The sequence below is a fragment of the Narcine bancroftii genome, chromosome 5, assembly GCF_036971445.1.
Source record: "Narcine bancroftii isolate sNarBan1 chromosome 5, sNarBan1.hap1, whole genome shotgun sequence".
NCBI lineage: Eukaryota > Metazoa > Chordata > Chondrichthyes > Torpediniformes > Narcinidae > Narcine > Narcine bancroftii.
The window spans coordinates 216,640,138-216,656,418 of NC_091473.1; the positions used below are offsets into that span (position 1 = coordinate 216,640,138).

Sequence of the window (16,281 nt, forward strand, 5' to 3'; positions counted from 1 at the left end):
ATCTTGGCCATTTCTGACCATTTGTTTGCAATGGGGAGCAAATATGAGTGAGGGGGCAGTGAGGAGGGAGAGGCAGCGAGGGAAGAGACAGTTGATTAGAGGGTAGGATGCAGTGAAGGGGCAGGGGGCAGAGAGGGGAGAGGAGGGAGGGAGAGACAGTGAGGGAATAGGAGGCAGTGAAGGGAATAGGAGGGACTGAGAGCAGAACAAGAGGGAAAAGCAGTGGGGGTGGAGGAAAGAAATGGAGGGGATAGTGAGGGGAGAATGGGAGAGAAGGGGCAGTGGGTTAAGGAGCAGTGAGGGAGATGGGGTTGCAGGGTGAGAGAAAAAGAAGGGAGAAGAGAGTAGTGGCAAATGGATGAGGGCCTAGTGAGGAGGGAGGGATCATTGGGGGAGTGGAGGCAGGGGGTAGTGGGGAGAGAGGAAAGGTGGCAGTAGGGGGAGAGGATGGAACAGGCAGTAGGGGAGAAGAAACAGTGGGATAAGAGGCAGGGGAAGAGAGGGAGGGGGCAGTGGGTCAGTGAGGAGAGGGCAGTGGGGCGAGGAGGTAGGAGCAGTGGGGGAAGAGGAGGAAGGGGTAGTGGGAGAGAGCAGGTGGGTAACCCCCTCTGCCCACAGTGTGTGTGGGAGCTGATTTTCAGGGCCATCACAGAGGCTGGTCAGTGATTGCCACACAGGTCCCCCACAGGGCCTAATACCCCATGTCACCAGGAGTGACTAGTGCAAGATGGGACAGACTCCTCCTGTTCCCTGTAAAAGGCCAGGATGGGCTGAATGGCCTCATCCTTTACCCTTGTAACAAACTAGAGAGGGGCTGTATGGACTCATCCTGTTCCCATGACAGGCCAGTGAGGGGCCGATCATTGACTTTCTCATTGGAAGACCACAGTCAGTTCAAATTGGAAGCAATGTCTCCACCTCAATGATCATCAATACAGGCGCACCCCAAGGATGTGTACTTAGCCCACTACTCTACTCGTTATACATCCATGACTGAGTGGCCAGACACAATTCCAATGCCATCTACAAGTTCACCGATGACACCACAATTGTTGACAGAATCACAAACGGCAATGAGGAAGTGTACAGGAGGGAGATAGATCAGCTCGTTGAATGGTGTCATGACAACAATCTTGCGCTCAACGTCAGCAAAAACAAGGAGCTGATTGTGGACTTCAGGAAGAAGTCGGGGAACACAACCCAGTTCTCATCGAGGGCTCAGTAGTGGAGAGGGTCAAGAACTTCAAATTTCTGGGTGTCAACATCTCCGAAGATCTGTCCTGGAGCCTCCATGTTGACTCAATCACAAAGAAGGCTCGCCAACTGCTATATTTTGTGACGTGTCTGAGGAGATGCCGAATGTCACTGAAGACTCTTGTAAACTTCTACAGGTGTACCGTGGAGACCATTCTCGCCGGTTGTATCTCTGCCTGATATGGAGGCGCCAACTCTCAGAACAAGAATTAACTCCAGAGGGTTGTTAACTCGTCCTGCGACATCACAGGCACTAGACTTCACTTCATTGAGGACATCTGCATGAAGCAATGTCTTAAAAAAGCAGCCGTTATCCTCAAGGACCCCCACCATCCAGGCCACGCCCTTTTCATTCTGCTACCATCGGGAAAAAGGTACAGAAATCTTAAGACGCAGTGGCACAAGGACAGCTTCTTGCCTGCTGCCATCAGATTCCTGAATGATCAATGAACCAAAGACACTTCCTTACTTTTCATGCACTATTTTTTTTTATATATAGTAATGCTGTATGGTTAGAATATGAATGTTTGCCCTATGATACTGCCACAAAATTCCAAATTTCATGACTTGTTGACAACAATAAAATTCTGATTCTGAACGACTTGATCCTGATTCCCTGTAACAGGGAAGGGGCTGAATGGCCTGTTTCTTATGTTCATGTATTGGGGCTCAATGTGACTGTGGAGCGGGAGGAGGCAGGGCAAATGATGGGGGGGGAGAAGGAGTGGGGATAGCATAAGACCAGATGGAATGGAAGAGGGGAGGGGGAGAGGCAGTGAGGAGGGTGGGGCAAAAGAAGCAGAAAGGGGGAAATAGAGAGGGTGGGAGTGGGAGTGTTTATGGAAGTGGAACTGGGGGAGAAGCAGAAAGTGTTGGGTTGAAGGAGGTGGAGGTAGACGATGGGAATGGTAAGTGTGAGCCTGCGGAGCTAGGGAAGAGTTGAGATGGGGGTGTTTGAGAAGAGGGTGGGAATGGGGGGTATTATATTTGGAGGGGTATTATTGAGTTGGACATAGGGGATAGAATGGGAGTGGATTTGATGAATTGGAGGGAGATGAGAGGGTGGGAGTGGGGATTAAAGATATGAAGGGAGAGGAAATGGTGGGAGTGGGGCTGCGAGAAGGAATGGGGGGCAGTGAAAGGGAGGGGCCAGCAAAACAAAGGTAAAGGTTCCATTATTGCCATGTAACACATCATTTAGAATGTAACATACATGAAATTCTTTAACTTTGTCTACGTAAGGCAGACAGAAAGTTGCCACTTTGTCCAGCGCCCCTCACCTGGTGGTCTCCCCTCCAAGTACTGGCCAGGCCTGAGCCTGCTTAGCCTCTGATGTGCAATCTCATGTGCATTCAGGCTGCTAGGCTCAAGCACATGGAGGGCAGGAACAAGGAGAGAGGGAATGAGGGAAGTTGGCTGGAGAGTAGGGATAGAGGGAGGGAGATGAGAAATAGAGAAAGGGAAGAAAGTGGAAAGATGGACTTGATGGGAAGGAAGAGGGACTGGAGGGGAGTGAAGGAAGGAGCTGAATGTGGGGGAGGGGTTGAGCAGTATTAGGGATGGTTTGAGGAGGTGAGGGAGAGTTTGAAGGGTCAATGCAAGGGGGCAGAGGAGAGGGAGCGAGGGAGGGTTTGAGTGGGTGAGGAAGATTTGAAGGTGTGTTGAGAGGAAGGATGATTGTGAGCAAGAGATGAGGGAAGGGTTTGAGAGAAAAGAGGGAGGGAGGGATTGAGGGGGAGGGTTTGAGGGAGCGTGTGATGGGTGGTGGATGGGTCTGAGGGGTGAGGTAAGGACAGGGGTGAGGGAGGGTCTGGGGTTGAGGGTTTGCGGGGGAGGGACGTTTGAGGGGTGACGGGGGTTGGAGGGTCTAAGAGGTGAGGGAGGGTTTGAGAGAGTGTCTGATGGGTGGAGGGTGGGTCTGAGGGTGAGGGAAGGACTGAGGGGTGAGGGGGTCTGAGGGGCGAGGAGGGAGGGACTGAGGAGTGGGTGGCTCAGGGACGGGGCGAGCGGCAGGACGTCAGTCCGGCTCTCGCTCAGCGCGGCTGCGGACCTGTCCTCGTTCCTCCAGCCCCCGGGGAGGGGACGGGAGAAGCGCTCGCTCGCCACCCCCGATGAAGGGCGCAGATCGGCCGCGGTGAGCCAGCGCTTCCTCACCAGACGGGGCAGTGGGGGAGCCGAGCTCTGCGCATCTCGGTGAGCCGTGGGCATGGGGAGGTGGCGGACGGAATCGCGGTGAGGGAAGGTCGGGGGATGGGGGGGTGGGCGGTGTGGAGAGGAGGGGATAGTGATCAGGGACGATGTTGCATTTGTCAGTGGGGGCCCCGCTACCCGGGACCGAGGTGTCGGCGATGCCGGCTACCGGGCTGTGTGTGTGTGTGTGTGTGTGTGTGTGGAGGGAGAGAGCGCTTCCGTGTGGACGCGCCCGGGGCCCTGTCGGTGTATGTTTCTACACCAATGCTTGTGTAATCGGTGCATCCTTGCGTGCGTGTGGGTGCAGAAGTCTGAGTGTATGCAAACACATGCATGCAGCCCTCTATTGTGTGCGGAAATCCTGTGTGATGGTGCCTGTCTGTGTGATTCCCTGCCTCCGCCACGAAGGCGGACAACACGGAAACAAGCCCTTCGGCCCACCTCATCTATACCACCCACTTGGGTGAGTCCAAACTCTCCTGTCCATGAGGCTGTCCGAATATATTTCAATGGTCTCCTCTTCTGCAGCCCCTTCTGTGGATCCCACCCCAGGTTCCCTTTTGAATCTTTCCCTTCTCACCTTAAATCTGTGGCCTCCACCTTTTTTGTCTGGACCATCCCAGAATAAAAGATGGTGGCCACGTCTATCCTCCACATGCTTTTTTAGTGCACTCCAGGGAAAAACATTGGCAGCTTATCCAATCTCTCTGTGCCACTCAAGCCTCAAGCTCTGGGAACACCTTTGTGAATCTTTCCTGCTTCACATGGCCAGGACCCTGCACAATGTGCACTGGTACCTTTCACTCGATGGGAACACTCCAACTCCAGCTCAAAGCCTTGAACATGAAGGTGACTTTGTCAAACTACCCTGTACTGCTTCCTCTCTCATTTGGTACCTCTACATATGGATTTAGAAAACTTTTCTGAACACATTTGACAAACTCCAAGCCATTCAGCCCTTTTAGAATATGGGAGTCCCAGCCAATATTTGGAAAGTTAAAATCTCCCACTATCACAACTTCTGTTTCTTACATTGGTCTGCTCTCTCTCTACAGATTTGCTCCTCCAATTCCCTCTGACTATTGGGTGGTCTACATTACAACCCTATCAGTGTGGTCACACCTTTCCTCAACTCTATCCATACGGTCTCTGTAGACAAACCCTCTGGACTAGCAATGCCACTGCTCCCCCTTTCATCCCTCCCCCCTATCACTTCTGAAGCAGCGGAAACCCAGAACATAAAGATGCCAGTCCTGTCTCACTCATAGCAATAATGTCATAATCCCACATGTCAATTCATATCCTAAACTCATGGGCCTTTTCAACAATATTCCTTGCATTGAAATAAATACTCCTGAGAGATTTTCCATCACATGCAGACCTTTTGATTCTGTCTATAAATGAAGTCCTCACGTGACCTTTATCTTCCTCCTTCCCACTAACTGCTCCAACATTCAGGTTTCCCTCCCCCTGCAAATCTAGTTTCAACCCATCAATATTTTTCAGGGGGATGCTCACTGTGGGGCCCTGCTCTGCCTGTCTGTTACCCTCTTCCTCGTCTAACTGTAACCCATCTGCTCTCTTCCTGTCTCCTAGGTGTAATAGTGACCCTGTAACTCCTATCTATCACATCTTCTGCCTCCCGAATGCTACAGAGTTCATCTACTTGTTGCTCCAAAGCCTCAACATGGCTTGACAGGAGCATCAGCTGGATGCACTTCTCACATTTGTCGTCATCAGGGAAACTACTGACTTCCCTAACAATCCACAATCTACAAGAGGAGCATTCCCCTACCCTGGGCTCCATCCCCACACTCTCCCTCTCTATCCCACTCTCTGACACACACGCTGCATCCCCTCTCTCCTACTCTCTCTCCCACTCTGACACACTCTGTACCTTACTCTTTCTGCCATTCCCTATTCCACTCTCTCTGACACACACTCTACATCCCACTCTCTCTCCCACTCTGACACTCTCTGTACCCTACTCTCTCTCGCATTCTCTCCAACCCACTTTCTCTATCCCACTCTGACACACTCTCTGCACTTACTCTCTCTCCCACTCTGATACTCTGTATCTCACTCTCTCCCACTCTCTCTCCCACTGTGTATCCTAATCTCTCTCCCATTCTCTCTATCCTACTCTCTCTCTATCCCATTCTCTCTATCCTACTCTCTCTCTCTCCCACTATGCTGATGATCAACTTCTAGGGGAAGACAAAAAAATTAAAGAAAAAGCCTGTGGCCAACTTCAGGAAAAAAAACTTTGGAAATTTTCTCCCTGGCTCCCTCGTGGCAATTGAGCAAAGCTCCAAGAGGTCTCAGAAAATAGAGATGCACCGCCAGCAATACTATTTTTAATATTATAAAACAATTTAGACCAATAACAAAAGGAAAGAAAATTGATCCTTCCTTTACCGCTTCTCTCTCCACTGGCCTGGACTTACCTCCACGGGTGCCACTGCTCCAACCAGGCCTCGCTTGGGCCTGGATCCGCGTTGCTGCTCGCTTGGTCTCGCAGGTACTGGGATCCTTGTTGGGCCTCTTCGGCCAGGTAACTCATCTCTCTCCCTCGTCGAGATTGCCTCTGCTCACAACCCTTGATATCTCTAGCGGGCATGACTCATAACTAAACTAGGGACAGTAATCTCTAGACACACAACACTCCAGCTTCCATCCCTTTGTCTGTGCGCACCTTATCAATGACTCTCCAGAATTGCCCATAATTCCCAAACTGGAGTAGAGCTAGGGTTTGTCCCAGAAGAAAAGAGGAGGGCTTTATCATCCCATCAGCTGGAGAGTCCGGCCCAGGATTGATAAGGCAATTAAAGGGGCCAATAACCAGGGGTGCACTGAACTGTGGGCAGGGTATGACCTTGAATGGCAGATGAGGTGACTTCCAACTAGGTTCCAGTTAGAGAGGCCACATGACCCTCCGCAATCCAAATTCACACTAAGTTCCAGATGGAGAGGTCACATGACCCTCCGCTGTGATAAGAGGAAAGGTGAGAATTGATTTGGGCTCTCTGAAAGGAGGCAGAGAGAAAAGAGAGAAGAGAGTCAGAGGTGGGGGGAAAGGTAACAGGGAGAAGGGGGGAGGGGGTGAATGGAAACCAGAGAAGTCGATGTTAATGCTTTCTATTTGGAGAGTGCGACCACATGCACATTGGAGGAACAACACTTCACCTTCCGTCTGGGCACCCTCCCACCAGATGGCATTAGCATCGACTTCTCCGGTTTCTGTTAACCCCACCTTCTTCCTCCCCCTGTCGCCTTTCCCCTAGCTCTGTCTGCCTGTCTGTCTATCTCTCTCTCTCCCTGCCATTCTTCAGTCTTTAATCTGACGGTTTTCAAGAAGGTCTCAGGCCCGAAACGTCAGTAATATATCTTTACGTCCTGTGGCTGGTTTCCTTCAGCATTTCTGTGTGTTTTTTCCCTAAACTTAAAATTCTGCAACCACAAGAGAGCAGGACCTATGCTTTTTTAAAAAATATTTTATGTTTGATTTTAAAAGACTCACACAAATCCAAACAAAGAACACAACCTCATTCAACAACAGTATATAGCATAGAGTAAATTTTTCCCCTACCCCTCTCCCCTCCCTCCCATACCCTAATACAACACAGAAAAGATTATATAAATTAAACAAACGCAAAGAGCCAAATAAGTCTCAAACCTTTAAGGGAACATAAAATAACAAAGATAAGAATCAAGATGCAAGAGGACATTCATGTGCAGCATGGTCCACTTCATGGATCTCAGTCATTTCACTCTGTCACGGGTTGTCCTTTATTCAGAAGGGGTAGAATTGTGTACCAATGCGTTGCAGATAGGGTGGCCACACCCTTACAAATGCATCTTTTTTCCTGCTTAAATTGTCCGTGATTTTCTGCAGGGGAATACAACTCTGCATTTCCGTATTCCGTCATGCAATATTTAGTTGGGAGTCGAACTTGCATGTGACTGTTATGCATTTCCTGGCAACTGACAAGGTGACCGTCACAAATGGAATTTGATATCTGGACAGTTTAAAACACACGGCCATAATATTCCCCAGAAGGTACAATTCTGGATCCTGTGTAAAATCCACCTTAGTCATTTTTTTCCAAATTCCACCCCCCACCCCCCACCCCAGGTCCTCCCAGAAGGAACTCTCCTTTATACACAGTCAGGTTGAATGGATAAAGGTTCCAATCTCCACACCACACCGAAAGCACATTTCCAAAATTTCTGATTTAGATTTATGTAGTTTTTGTGGTACGAGGTACAGTAGATACAAGAAATTGTATTGCACCAACCTGTACCTGGCATTAATAATAGCTATCATGCTGTCCAGGCACAGATCTGTCCAGTGCCGATCGTGGATTGTTGTGCCCAAGTCCAACTCCCACCTTTCCTTTGACTTGTGTAAGCCCGGCTTCAGGCCCTCACTTTGGTATAGAGATGCATCATACAGATGAACTTAACACGTATTCCCCTTTCGAATTAGAACCTCCAGGTCACTACACGTGGGCAGGGCCATAGACAGTCCAAAATTATCCCTTAAGAAAGATCTTAGCTGAAAATAGCGAAAGTTCTATAAGACAAATCATATTTATTCCTTAGCTGTTCGAATGATATGAGCTGCCCTTGCTCATAGCAATCCATGATACACATGTATCCAGGTTCTTATTATCCAGATTCATGGGTATTGATTTGTTCTGGGTCGAGCACTTTAGGAGATCCCCCACCTTTATTATGATACATTGATTTATTTTTGCCACGTCTGAATTACATGTTTTAATATGGCGTTATCAAATTTAGTGTCCCATTCATATATAAATTCTCCTTCTCTTTTCTCTTACTGTGTGTAGTTCATTTTGTGCCCAGGAGGGGGTATCGCTCCCTCAAAGAGTGAAGTGATAAACATCGACTGGGCCCTCTCAATTTCTAATTCTGTCCTCCTGCCTAGCACTTCTGGGATCCATTTTCTGCAGAGTCCCATCCGATCTCTTCCCTCCATGTCCTCCTTCACTCCCACTATTTTAATATTATTCCTTCTGCTAAAATTTTCCAGGGAGTCCACCTTCTCCCATATCTTCTCCCTTTCCATCACCCACACATCCATCTCACTTTTCCAATCTTTTCAAATCTTTTCCTTGTCTCGATATTTTTAACACTTTAGAGTGGGGTTTCTCATCTGATTGTGGCCGGGGCCTGAGAGTTCTATGTGCTTTTTCAATTTCAATGGGGCCTTCAAATTGATTTACACCCCCCGAACCTTCGGTGTCCATCCTTGGAGAAACTAAATCAAGTCGTGCTTTCCTTCTCCTTCCTCCAAACCAACAATCATGATGTTGTTCCTCCTACTAAAATTTTCCATCTTATTAATTTTCTCCAAAATTATCTTCCTCTCAACAATTTCTTCCTTAACTTCAGACTCCTAATTTTTCCAGCTTCTCCTTTACATTTCCAACCTTCCGTCGAATTTTCGTAACTTCCTGATTTTCCTCACCCTTTCGTTCTTGTACTTACATTATATTTGTTAATACCTGCTTGTATTTTTCTTTTATATTTTTATTCTTCTTTATTAAAAGGTCTATTTGTACTTGCATTAAGTCCATTTGGATCCGCGATGTGCTGATCATACTTTGTAATTCAAAATCTATATTGTTTTTATCCTTTAGTACAGCCTTGGATTTATACTTAACTCATTTTACATCTTTATGCACTGAAGTAACTTCATTGCAATCATTCACCTCACTCGAATTTGACGATACGTCCTTGCTTAAGGAACTTGTTTCCCTTGGCCCGGCGCCATCTTCCCCGGCCGAAAGGCTGGAACGCTGCTGTTCACAGCAACTGTTCTCTGCCCCAAAGGCCTCTCTCTCTCTGTCTCTCTCTCTCTCTCTCAACCTCTTCCACCCACTCGCTGCCCCCTGCTCCCTATTCTATCATCACCCTCTGAACTCCACCGTCATCCGCTCCAGCAACACTTTCTTTTCTTCAAAGGCATTTAAAAGGCAAATGGACTATATAAATCTTTGTTTACTTCATTTAAACAATCATTTTCTCGTACTTTCCCAGGAGTGCTAGGATCCCATGTCCTACGTCCTCTGCATCACATGACTCCCGCCTGTCATTTGCTTTCTGCCTTTTTTTCTCTCTCTTGTTTTGGAAACTTCTTCTTCCTTTTGTGGTCTTTTTTTTCCCCAGGGGGAATTTTCTTCTTAATATCTTTTATTTTCTCTTCACTGAGGAGCTCCAAGTTCCACCTACTCTCCCTCTGCCACCATTTTCGAGCTCCGCAGCACCTATGCTTGGCCAAGGTGGAGGGGGTGGGGGTTGGGTTGCTGTCCGCGGGGAGTGGTGGACCAGCACAAGGCACCTGAAATGGAGAGAATATCCCCCCACACCCCCATTGAGAAGGTGAAGCAGAGGAGGTGACGCTACAGGATGGTGACCTTGGCAACAGACCAGTGAGGGGCTCCACGGCTGAGGGATCCACACAGCTGTAGATGACTCGAGGATGGGGCTCCTACATTGGCTGTGGACTGCCGGGGACTGTCTTGTGGGAGCCAGTTAGTGAGCTGGGATTCGAGAGGGTGCTGAGGGGAATGAAGGGTCTCAGGTGCTGAAGGCTTCCTGAGGGTGTCGGAGGTTTGGATCTGGGGTGACCGATGATTGATCAGGAGTCCGTGCAGCTGCAGAGGCTGCAGGAGTGCTGGAGGCAAATCCACAGATACTCGGTGTTTCTGAAAGGACTTCCTTGCTTCTCTTTCTCTTGTACTGTAAAGGCGTGCTAGGCGGCACTAACGATGAACCTTTGTCTGCTTTACGGCAGGCAGAAGGTGATCTCTCCACTGGCCACCGTGACAGAGGTGCACCAAAGAAAAGGTACAAGGATTGCCTAAAGAAATCTCTTGGTGCCTGCCACATTGACCACCGCCAGTGGGCTGATAACGCCTCAAACCGTGCATCTTGGCGCCTCACAGTTTGGCGGGCAGCAACCTCCTTTGAAGAAGACCACAGAGCCCACCTCACTGACAAAAGGCAAAGGAGGAAAAACCCAACACCCAACCCCAACCAACCAATTTTCCCCTGCAACCGCTGCAATCGTGTCTGCCTGTCCCGCATCGGACTTGTCAGCCACAAACGAGCCTGCAGCTGACGTGGACTTTTTACCCCCTCCATAAATCTTCGTCCGCGAAGCCAAGCCAAAGAAGAACATGTTCTGTACTGTTACACGACAGCGAATTTTGAATGTTGGCAAGAGAAGAAGCGGAGACCCCAGTGATCTTCTCAGCATTTTTGATGATCCACTGTATTGATTTTCAATCTGATGCTTTGCTGCTACCCCACCGCACAGACAGGGCACTCTCAATTTTGTTCCTGTAAAATGCTGGCAAGATGAGGGCTGACAGCCTTGTCCTCCTCAACTTCATTAGGAAGTGTAGGTGATCCTGGGCCTTCCTGACGAATGAGGTGCTGTGAGTCCTAGATAAGGATATGTTAAGCTCACTGGCCTGTAATTCCCTGGCTTGTCCTTGCAGTCTTTGTCAGCTAAACGGACAACATTAACCTTCCTCAAGTCTCTGGCACGTCACATATGCTTTAATGATGATGTCGTTATCTCTGCTAGGTCCCCAGCAATTCACACCCTGTCTTCAAATGATGTCCTAAGTTACATTTAACGTGCTTCAAGAGTACCTCGCTTGTAATATGGGCACTCTTCATGACATCATAAGACCACAAAACATAGGAGCAGAAATAGACTATTTAACCCAGCGAGCCTGTCCTGCCATTTAACCATGAACTGATCAATTTTCCCCACTGCCCGGCATTCTCCCCATAACCTTTGATGCCCCAGCTAATCAAGAGCCTATCTATCTCTTCCTTAAGTCCACCCAATGATCTGGCCTCCACAACTGTCTATAGATAACTACCCCCTGGCTAAAGAAATTCCTCCATATGCATCTCTCTTCCAAGTGGATACCCTTCAATCCTGATATTGTGTCCTCTTGTCCTAGACTCTCCACCCACCCCCCCCCCCCCCCCCACCGCCCCATGGGAAACAACCTTTCTTCATCTGCTCTGTCCATGCCTTTCAACACTCAAAATATTTCAATGAGATCCCCTCCCCCATTTACCTAAATTCCAACAAATACAGGCCAAGAGCTGTCAAACATTCTTTAAGGGATAACCCTTTTCTTTGCTTCCAAGAACTCCACCTTCATCCACTCCAGCAACACTTTCTTTTCATGAAAGTCATTTTAAAAGGCAAATGGATTATTCTTATATTCTTTCTTAGTATCTTAATCTTTGATAACTTCATTTAAACTTCCTCTAAACTTGTGAACCTCCTCTGAACCTTCTCCAACGTCAGCACATCCTGTCTTAAACAAGAAGCCCAAAACTGCTCACAGTCCTCCAAGTGAGGCCACACCAGGGCCTTATAAAGTCTCAACATCTATTCATCTTGAAATGAATTCCAGCTTTGCATTTTCTCCCCATTTAGAAAACAAATTACCCGTTTATTTAATTCTACGAAAAGAGTGTGACCATACACTGAACACTACCACATACTGAACACCATACACTAAAAGTGTGTGACTGTACACTGTCTGACGTTATATTTCATTTGCCACTTTTTTGGCCCATTCTCCTCATCTGTTTCAGTCCTGCAGTCTCCCTGTTTCCTCAGCACCACCTGCTCCTACCCCTAACTTCAAGCTCATTGCATTTGTGTAATAGGTGTCTACTTGTGTTTGTGTGTGAGTGTATGTGTATTTTTACATACATACTGCATCGCTGGGGAAAGGGAGGGGGGAGAAAATATGAGGGGAATTGGTGGAAATCATCAAGGATGTTCTCCAGATTATCATCTCTCTCTCTCTCTCTGTCTCTCTCTCTCTCTCAACCTCTTCCACCCACTCGCTGCCCCCGCTCCCTATTCTATCATCACCCTTTGACATCAACTGCATCCCTAATGACACCTCCCTCCTCCCACCCCTCTCTCACCTCCAACCCTCTCTCTCACCTGACCTCCCACCCCTCTCTCTCATCTCCCTTCCCTCTCTTTCTTGGTCTTCCATCCTCCTCTCCTGCCATTTTCTTAACACCTCCAACCCATCTCTCTCTCTCTCACCTCCAACTCCTCTCTTACGCTTCCCACCCCTCTCTCACCTCCCATCCTCTCACCTCCCACCCTCTGTCTCACCTGAACTCCCACCCCTCTCTCTCCTCCCATCCTCTGTCTCACCTGACCTCCCACCCTCTTTCACCTCCCACCCTTTCTCTCATGCTTCCCACCCCTCTCTCCTCCCACCCTCTCTCACCACCCACCCTCTCTCTCACCACCTACCCTCTCTCACCACCCACCCTCTCTCTCACCTGACCTCCCACCCCTTTCACCTCCCACCCACTCTCACCTCCCTCTCTCTCTCTCACCTTCCACCCTCTCTCTCACCTCCCACCTCCTGCCATCATCTCCCCACCTCTCAGACAATGTCACAGCCTTCCAGCCGCTGGTGCCACTGATCCTGCCATACACACTGATGGGCCGAGACGGTGCCTACTGTGGCCTGGGGGCCTCGCCGGCGGTAGCTGCAGGCCGGAGGCCGTGCGCCGAGGGCCGCGGGCGCCGTAAGCAGCGTTATGTGGAGAAGGACGGCAAGTGCAATGTGCAGCATGGCAACGTAATGGAGACCTACCGCTACTTGACCGACATCTTCACCACACTGGTGGACCTACGCTGGCGGGTCAGCCTCCTGGTCTTTGTGCTGGCCTACACGCTGACCTGGCTCTCTTTCGGCCTGGTCTGGTGGTTGTTGGCCTATTGCCGCGGCGACCTTGACCACCTGGGGGACAAGGCCTGGACCCCCTGTGTCCACAACCTGAACGGCTTTGTCTCCGCCTTCCTCTTTTCTATCGAGACTGAGACCACCATCGGCTATGGGTTCCGGGTCATCGCTGACTCGTGCCCGCAGGGCATCGCCCTTCTCCTGCTGCAGGCTATCCTCGGCTCCATGGTCAATGCCTTCATGGTTGGCTGCATGTTTGTCAAGATCTCACAGCCCACCAAGCGGGCTGAGACCCTGGTCTTCTCCGACAGGGCCGTCGTGTCACCGCGGGATGGCCGCCTCTGCCTCATGTTCCGCGTGGGTGACCTGCGGCGCTCGCACATTGTCGAGGCGTCCATCCGTGCTAAACTGATCCGCTCCAAGCAGACAGCCGAGGGCGAATTCATCCCACTCGACCAGACTGAGGTGGGCGTTGGCCTGGAGACCGGTGATGACCGCCTCTTCCTCGTCTCACCCCTCATCATTGCCCATGAGATCGACGCCCGCAGCCCATTCTGGGAGATGAGCAAGGACAGGCTGAGGACTGAGGACTTTGAGATCGTGGTCATCCTGGAGGGAATGGTAGAGGCTACAGGTAGGAGAGGGAGGGGTTGAGGAATGGGAGGAAGAGAAGGGGAGGTGGAAGAGAAGGGAGGGGATGGAAGAGAATAAGATGGGTGGAAGAGGGGTTGGAGAGGGAGGGGAGGGATGGGAGGAGAGGGAGGGGAAGGTTGGAAGGAGAGGGAGGGGAGGGGTGGAAGGAGAGGGAGGGGTGGGAGAGAAGGGAGAGAAAGAATTAGGTGGGAGAGAAGAGAGATGGGAGAGGTGGAAGGGTGGAAGGAGAGGGAGGGGAGGAGTGGAAGGAGAGGGAGGGAAGGAGTGGAAGGAGAGGGAGGAGAGAGGTGGAAGGAGAGGGAGAGGAAGGGTGGGAGGGAGGGGAGGATTAAGAAAGATGGGAGTATTGGAAGGAGGGAGAGAGTTGGGAAAGGGAGAGGAGGGGTGGAAGGAGAGGGAGGGGAGAGGTGGGAGGGGAGGGGTGGAAGGAGAGGGGGTGGAAATAGAGGGAAGAGAGGGGTGAAAGGAGAGGGAGGGGAAGGGTAGAAGGAGATGGAGTGGAAGGGTGGAAGGAGGGAGTGGAAGGGTGGAAATAGAGGGAAGGGGTGGGTGAAAGGAGAGGGAGGGGAGGGGCAGAAGGAGAGGGAAAGGAAGGTGGGAGGGGAGGGGTGGAAGGAGAGGGAGGGAGGGGAAAGGTGGAAGGGGAGGGTGGGGAAGGGGTAGAAGGAGATGGAGTGGAAGGGTGGAAGGAGGGAGTGGAAGGGTGGAAATAGAGGGAAGGGGTGGGTGAAAGGAGAGGGAGGGGAGGGGCAGAAGGAGAGGGAAAGGAAGGTGGGAGGGGAGGGGTGGAAGGAGAGGGAGGGAGGGGAAAGGTGGAAGGGGAGGGTGGGGAAGGGGTAGAAGGAGAGGTAGGGGAGGGGTGGAAGCAGAGGGAGAGGAGTGGTGGTAGATGGAGGAGTGGGATGGAAGGAGAGGGGATGAAAGGAAAAAGGAATGAGGAAAGGGGTTTGGCAAAGAGGGAGATGTTGGAAAGAGGAGGGAGGAAGGAGTGGGAGAGGAAGGGGAGGATGGAGGGGTGGGAGGAGAGGAAGGGGTGGGGAGGGAAGTAGAGGGAGGGGAGGAGCAGGGTAGGGGAGGAAGGAGGGGTGAGAGAGGGAGGCAGGGTTGGGAGGGTAAGGGTGGAAGGAAAGGGAGGGGAGGGGTAGAAGAAGAGGGGTGACTAACTATGTTCTCCTGGCCCAGGGATGACGTGCCAAGCTCGGAGTTCATACCTGTGTGGGGAAGTGCTGTGGGGTCACCGGTTCATGTCCGTGCTCTCTCTGGAGGATGGCCACTACGAGGTGGACTACGGGATGTTCCACCAGACCTTCGAAGTTTCCACCCCAAGCTGCAGCGCCCGCGAGCTCACCGAGCGCTTGGCTGAGGCCGAGGCTCAGCTCTACTGGTCGGTGTCGAGACCTGCGCAAGTGGAGAGCGCCCAGCCGGAAGAGAGAGTTCCCTCAGGCCTCAGCCCAGCTGAGGGGGAGAGGAGGCAGGAGGAGGAGGAGGAAGGGAACACAGATCAGCAACCCAACGGCAACCTGAACGAGTCGGCCCTGTGATGGGTTGCCGGTCAGTTGACTGCAGGAGGCATCCCAGTCCTTGTGAAGGCGGGTGGGGAGGGGGGTGTGCCGATCCGGTGGCCTGAGATCAGCGGTGCTGCTAGGCTTTCTCACTGGTTGATGGCCTCGCTCGGCAAGCCAGTAACATCCAGACATCCAGCATGTCGACTGCTGGAGGCATCACCATCTTCCTCACCCCTGCCAAAAAAATCCTGGACATGTTAAGGATGCCATTTAACTTCCAGAGGCATCAACCATGAACCCAGAGGGTGTTGTGGTGGTCGTGGAGAGGGTCGTGGTGGTGGTCATTGTGGGGTGTATTGGTGGTGGGGAGGATGCTGGTCATTGAAGGTGTAATGGTCATGGGTAGATTAGTTGTGGGGAGTGTGGTGTCGTGAAAAGGGTAGTCCATCTGTTTGGAGATCATCTTCAAGCCATTGGTCCTCAGGGGACCTGGACCATGGGTTGAGCAGCATGATGTAGGGTGGTTGCTTGAATTTGGGCACGTATGGGCAAAGGACAGGTCCACCTTTGGTTTGGTCGGATGTGGAAAGTTGTCTGGGATGGTTGCCGTGAGTCCTCAGCAGAAGCTGGTGTTGTGTTCCCACCAGCTGTGTGCAGTGTGGGTGGGGCTCAGGGTGTCATGGTGATGTCACGGTGCAAGTGGCCAATCAGCGGTTGGTGGGTGCACCAAAAGGCCAGAGCTGCTTTGGACTGAGCTCATCCCAAGTCTCACACAACCAACACTTCAGTACACAGGCCTCCCTACCCTAGCTGAGACATGATCTCTTTCAAAGAGAGAGAGTCTCTGTTATTTCTGTCACTGTCTCCGTGGAAGTTTCCCAATAAAGTCACAAGTT

The 16,281-nt window shown here is 50.8% G+C and overlaps 1 protein-coding gene across 7 annotated transcripts; it reads left to right on the forward strand.

Annotated features, from left to right (window-relative positions):
* Positions 1–3,250: 3,250 nt before the first annotated feature.
* On the forward strand, positions 3,251–16,281 carry LOC138764846 (G protein-activated inward rectifier potassium channel 3-like). Of its 7 annotated transcripts, none has more exons than XM_069941192.1 (4): positions 3,251–3,447; positions 5,919–5,998; positions 12,928–13,860; positions 15,063–16,281. In XM_069941192.1, the coding sequence occupies exons 3-4, from the start codon at positions 12,981–12,983 to the stop codon at positions 15,419–15,421; spliced, it is 1,239 nt and encodes a 412-aa protein (XP_069797293.1). In that variant the 5' UTR covers positions 3,251–3,447; positions 5,919–5,998; positions 12,928–12,980; the 3' UTR covers positions 15,422–16,281. The 7 variants fall into 7 exon arrangements, with proteins under 7 accessions (XP_069797293.1, XP_069797294.1, XP_069797292.1 ...); XM_069941193.1 differs by lacking the exon at positions 5,919–5,998 and adding an exon at positions 10,268–10,320; XM_069941191.1 differs by lacking the exon at positions 5,919–5,998.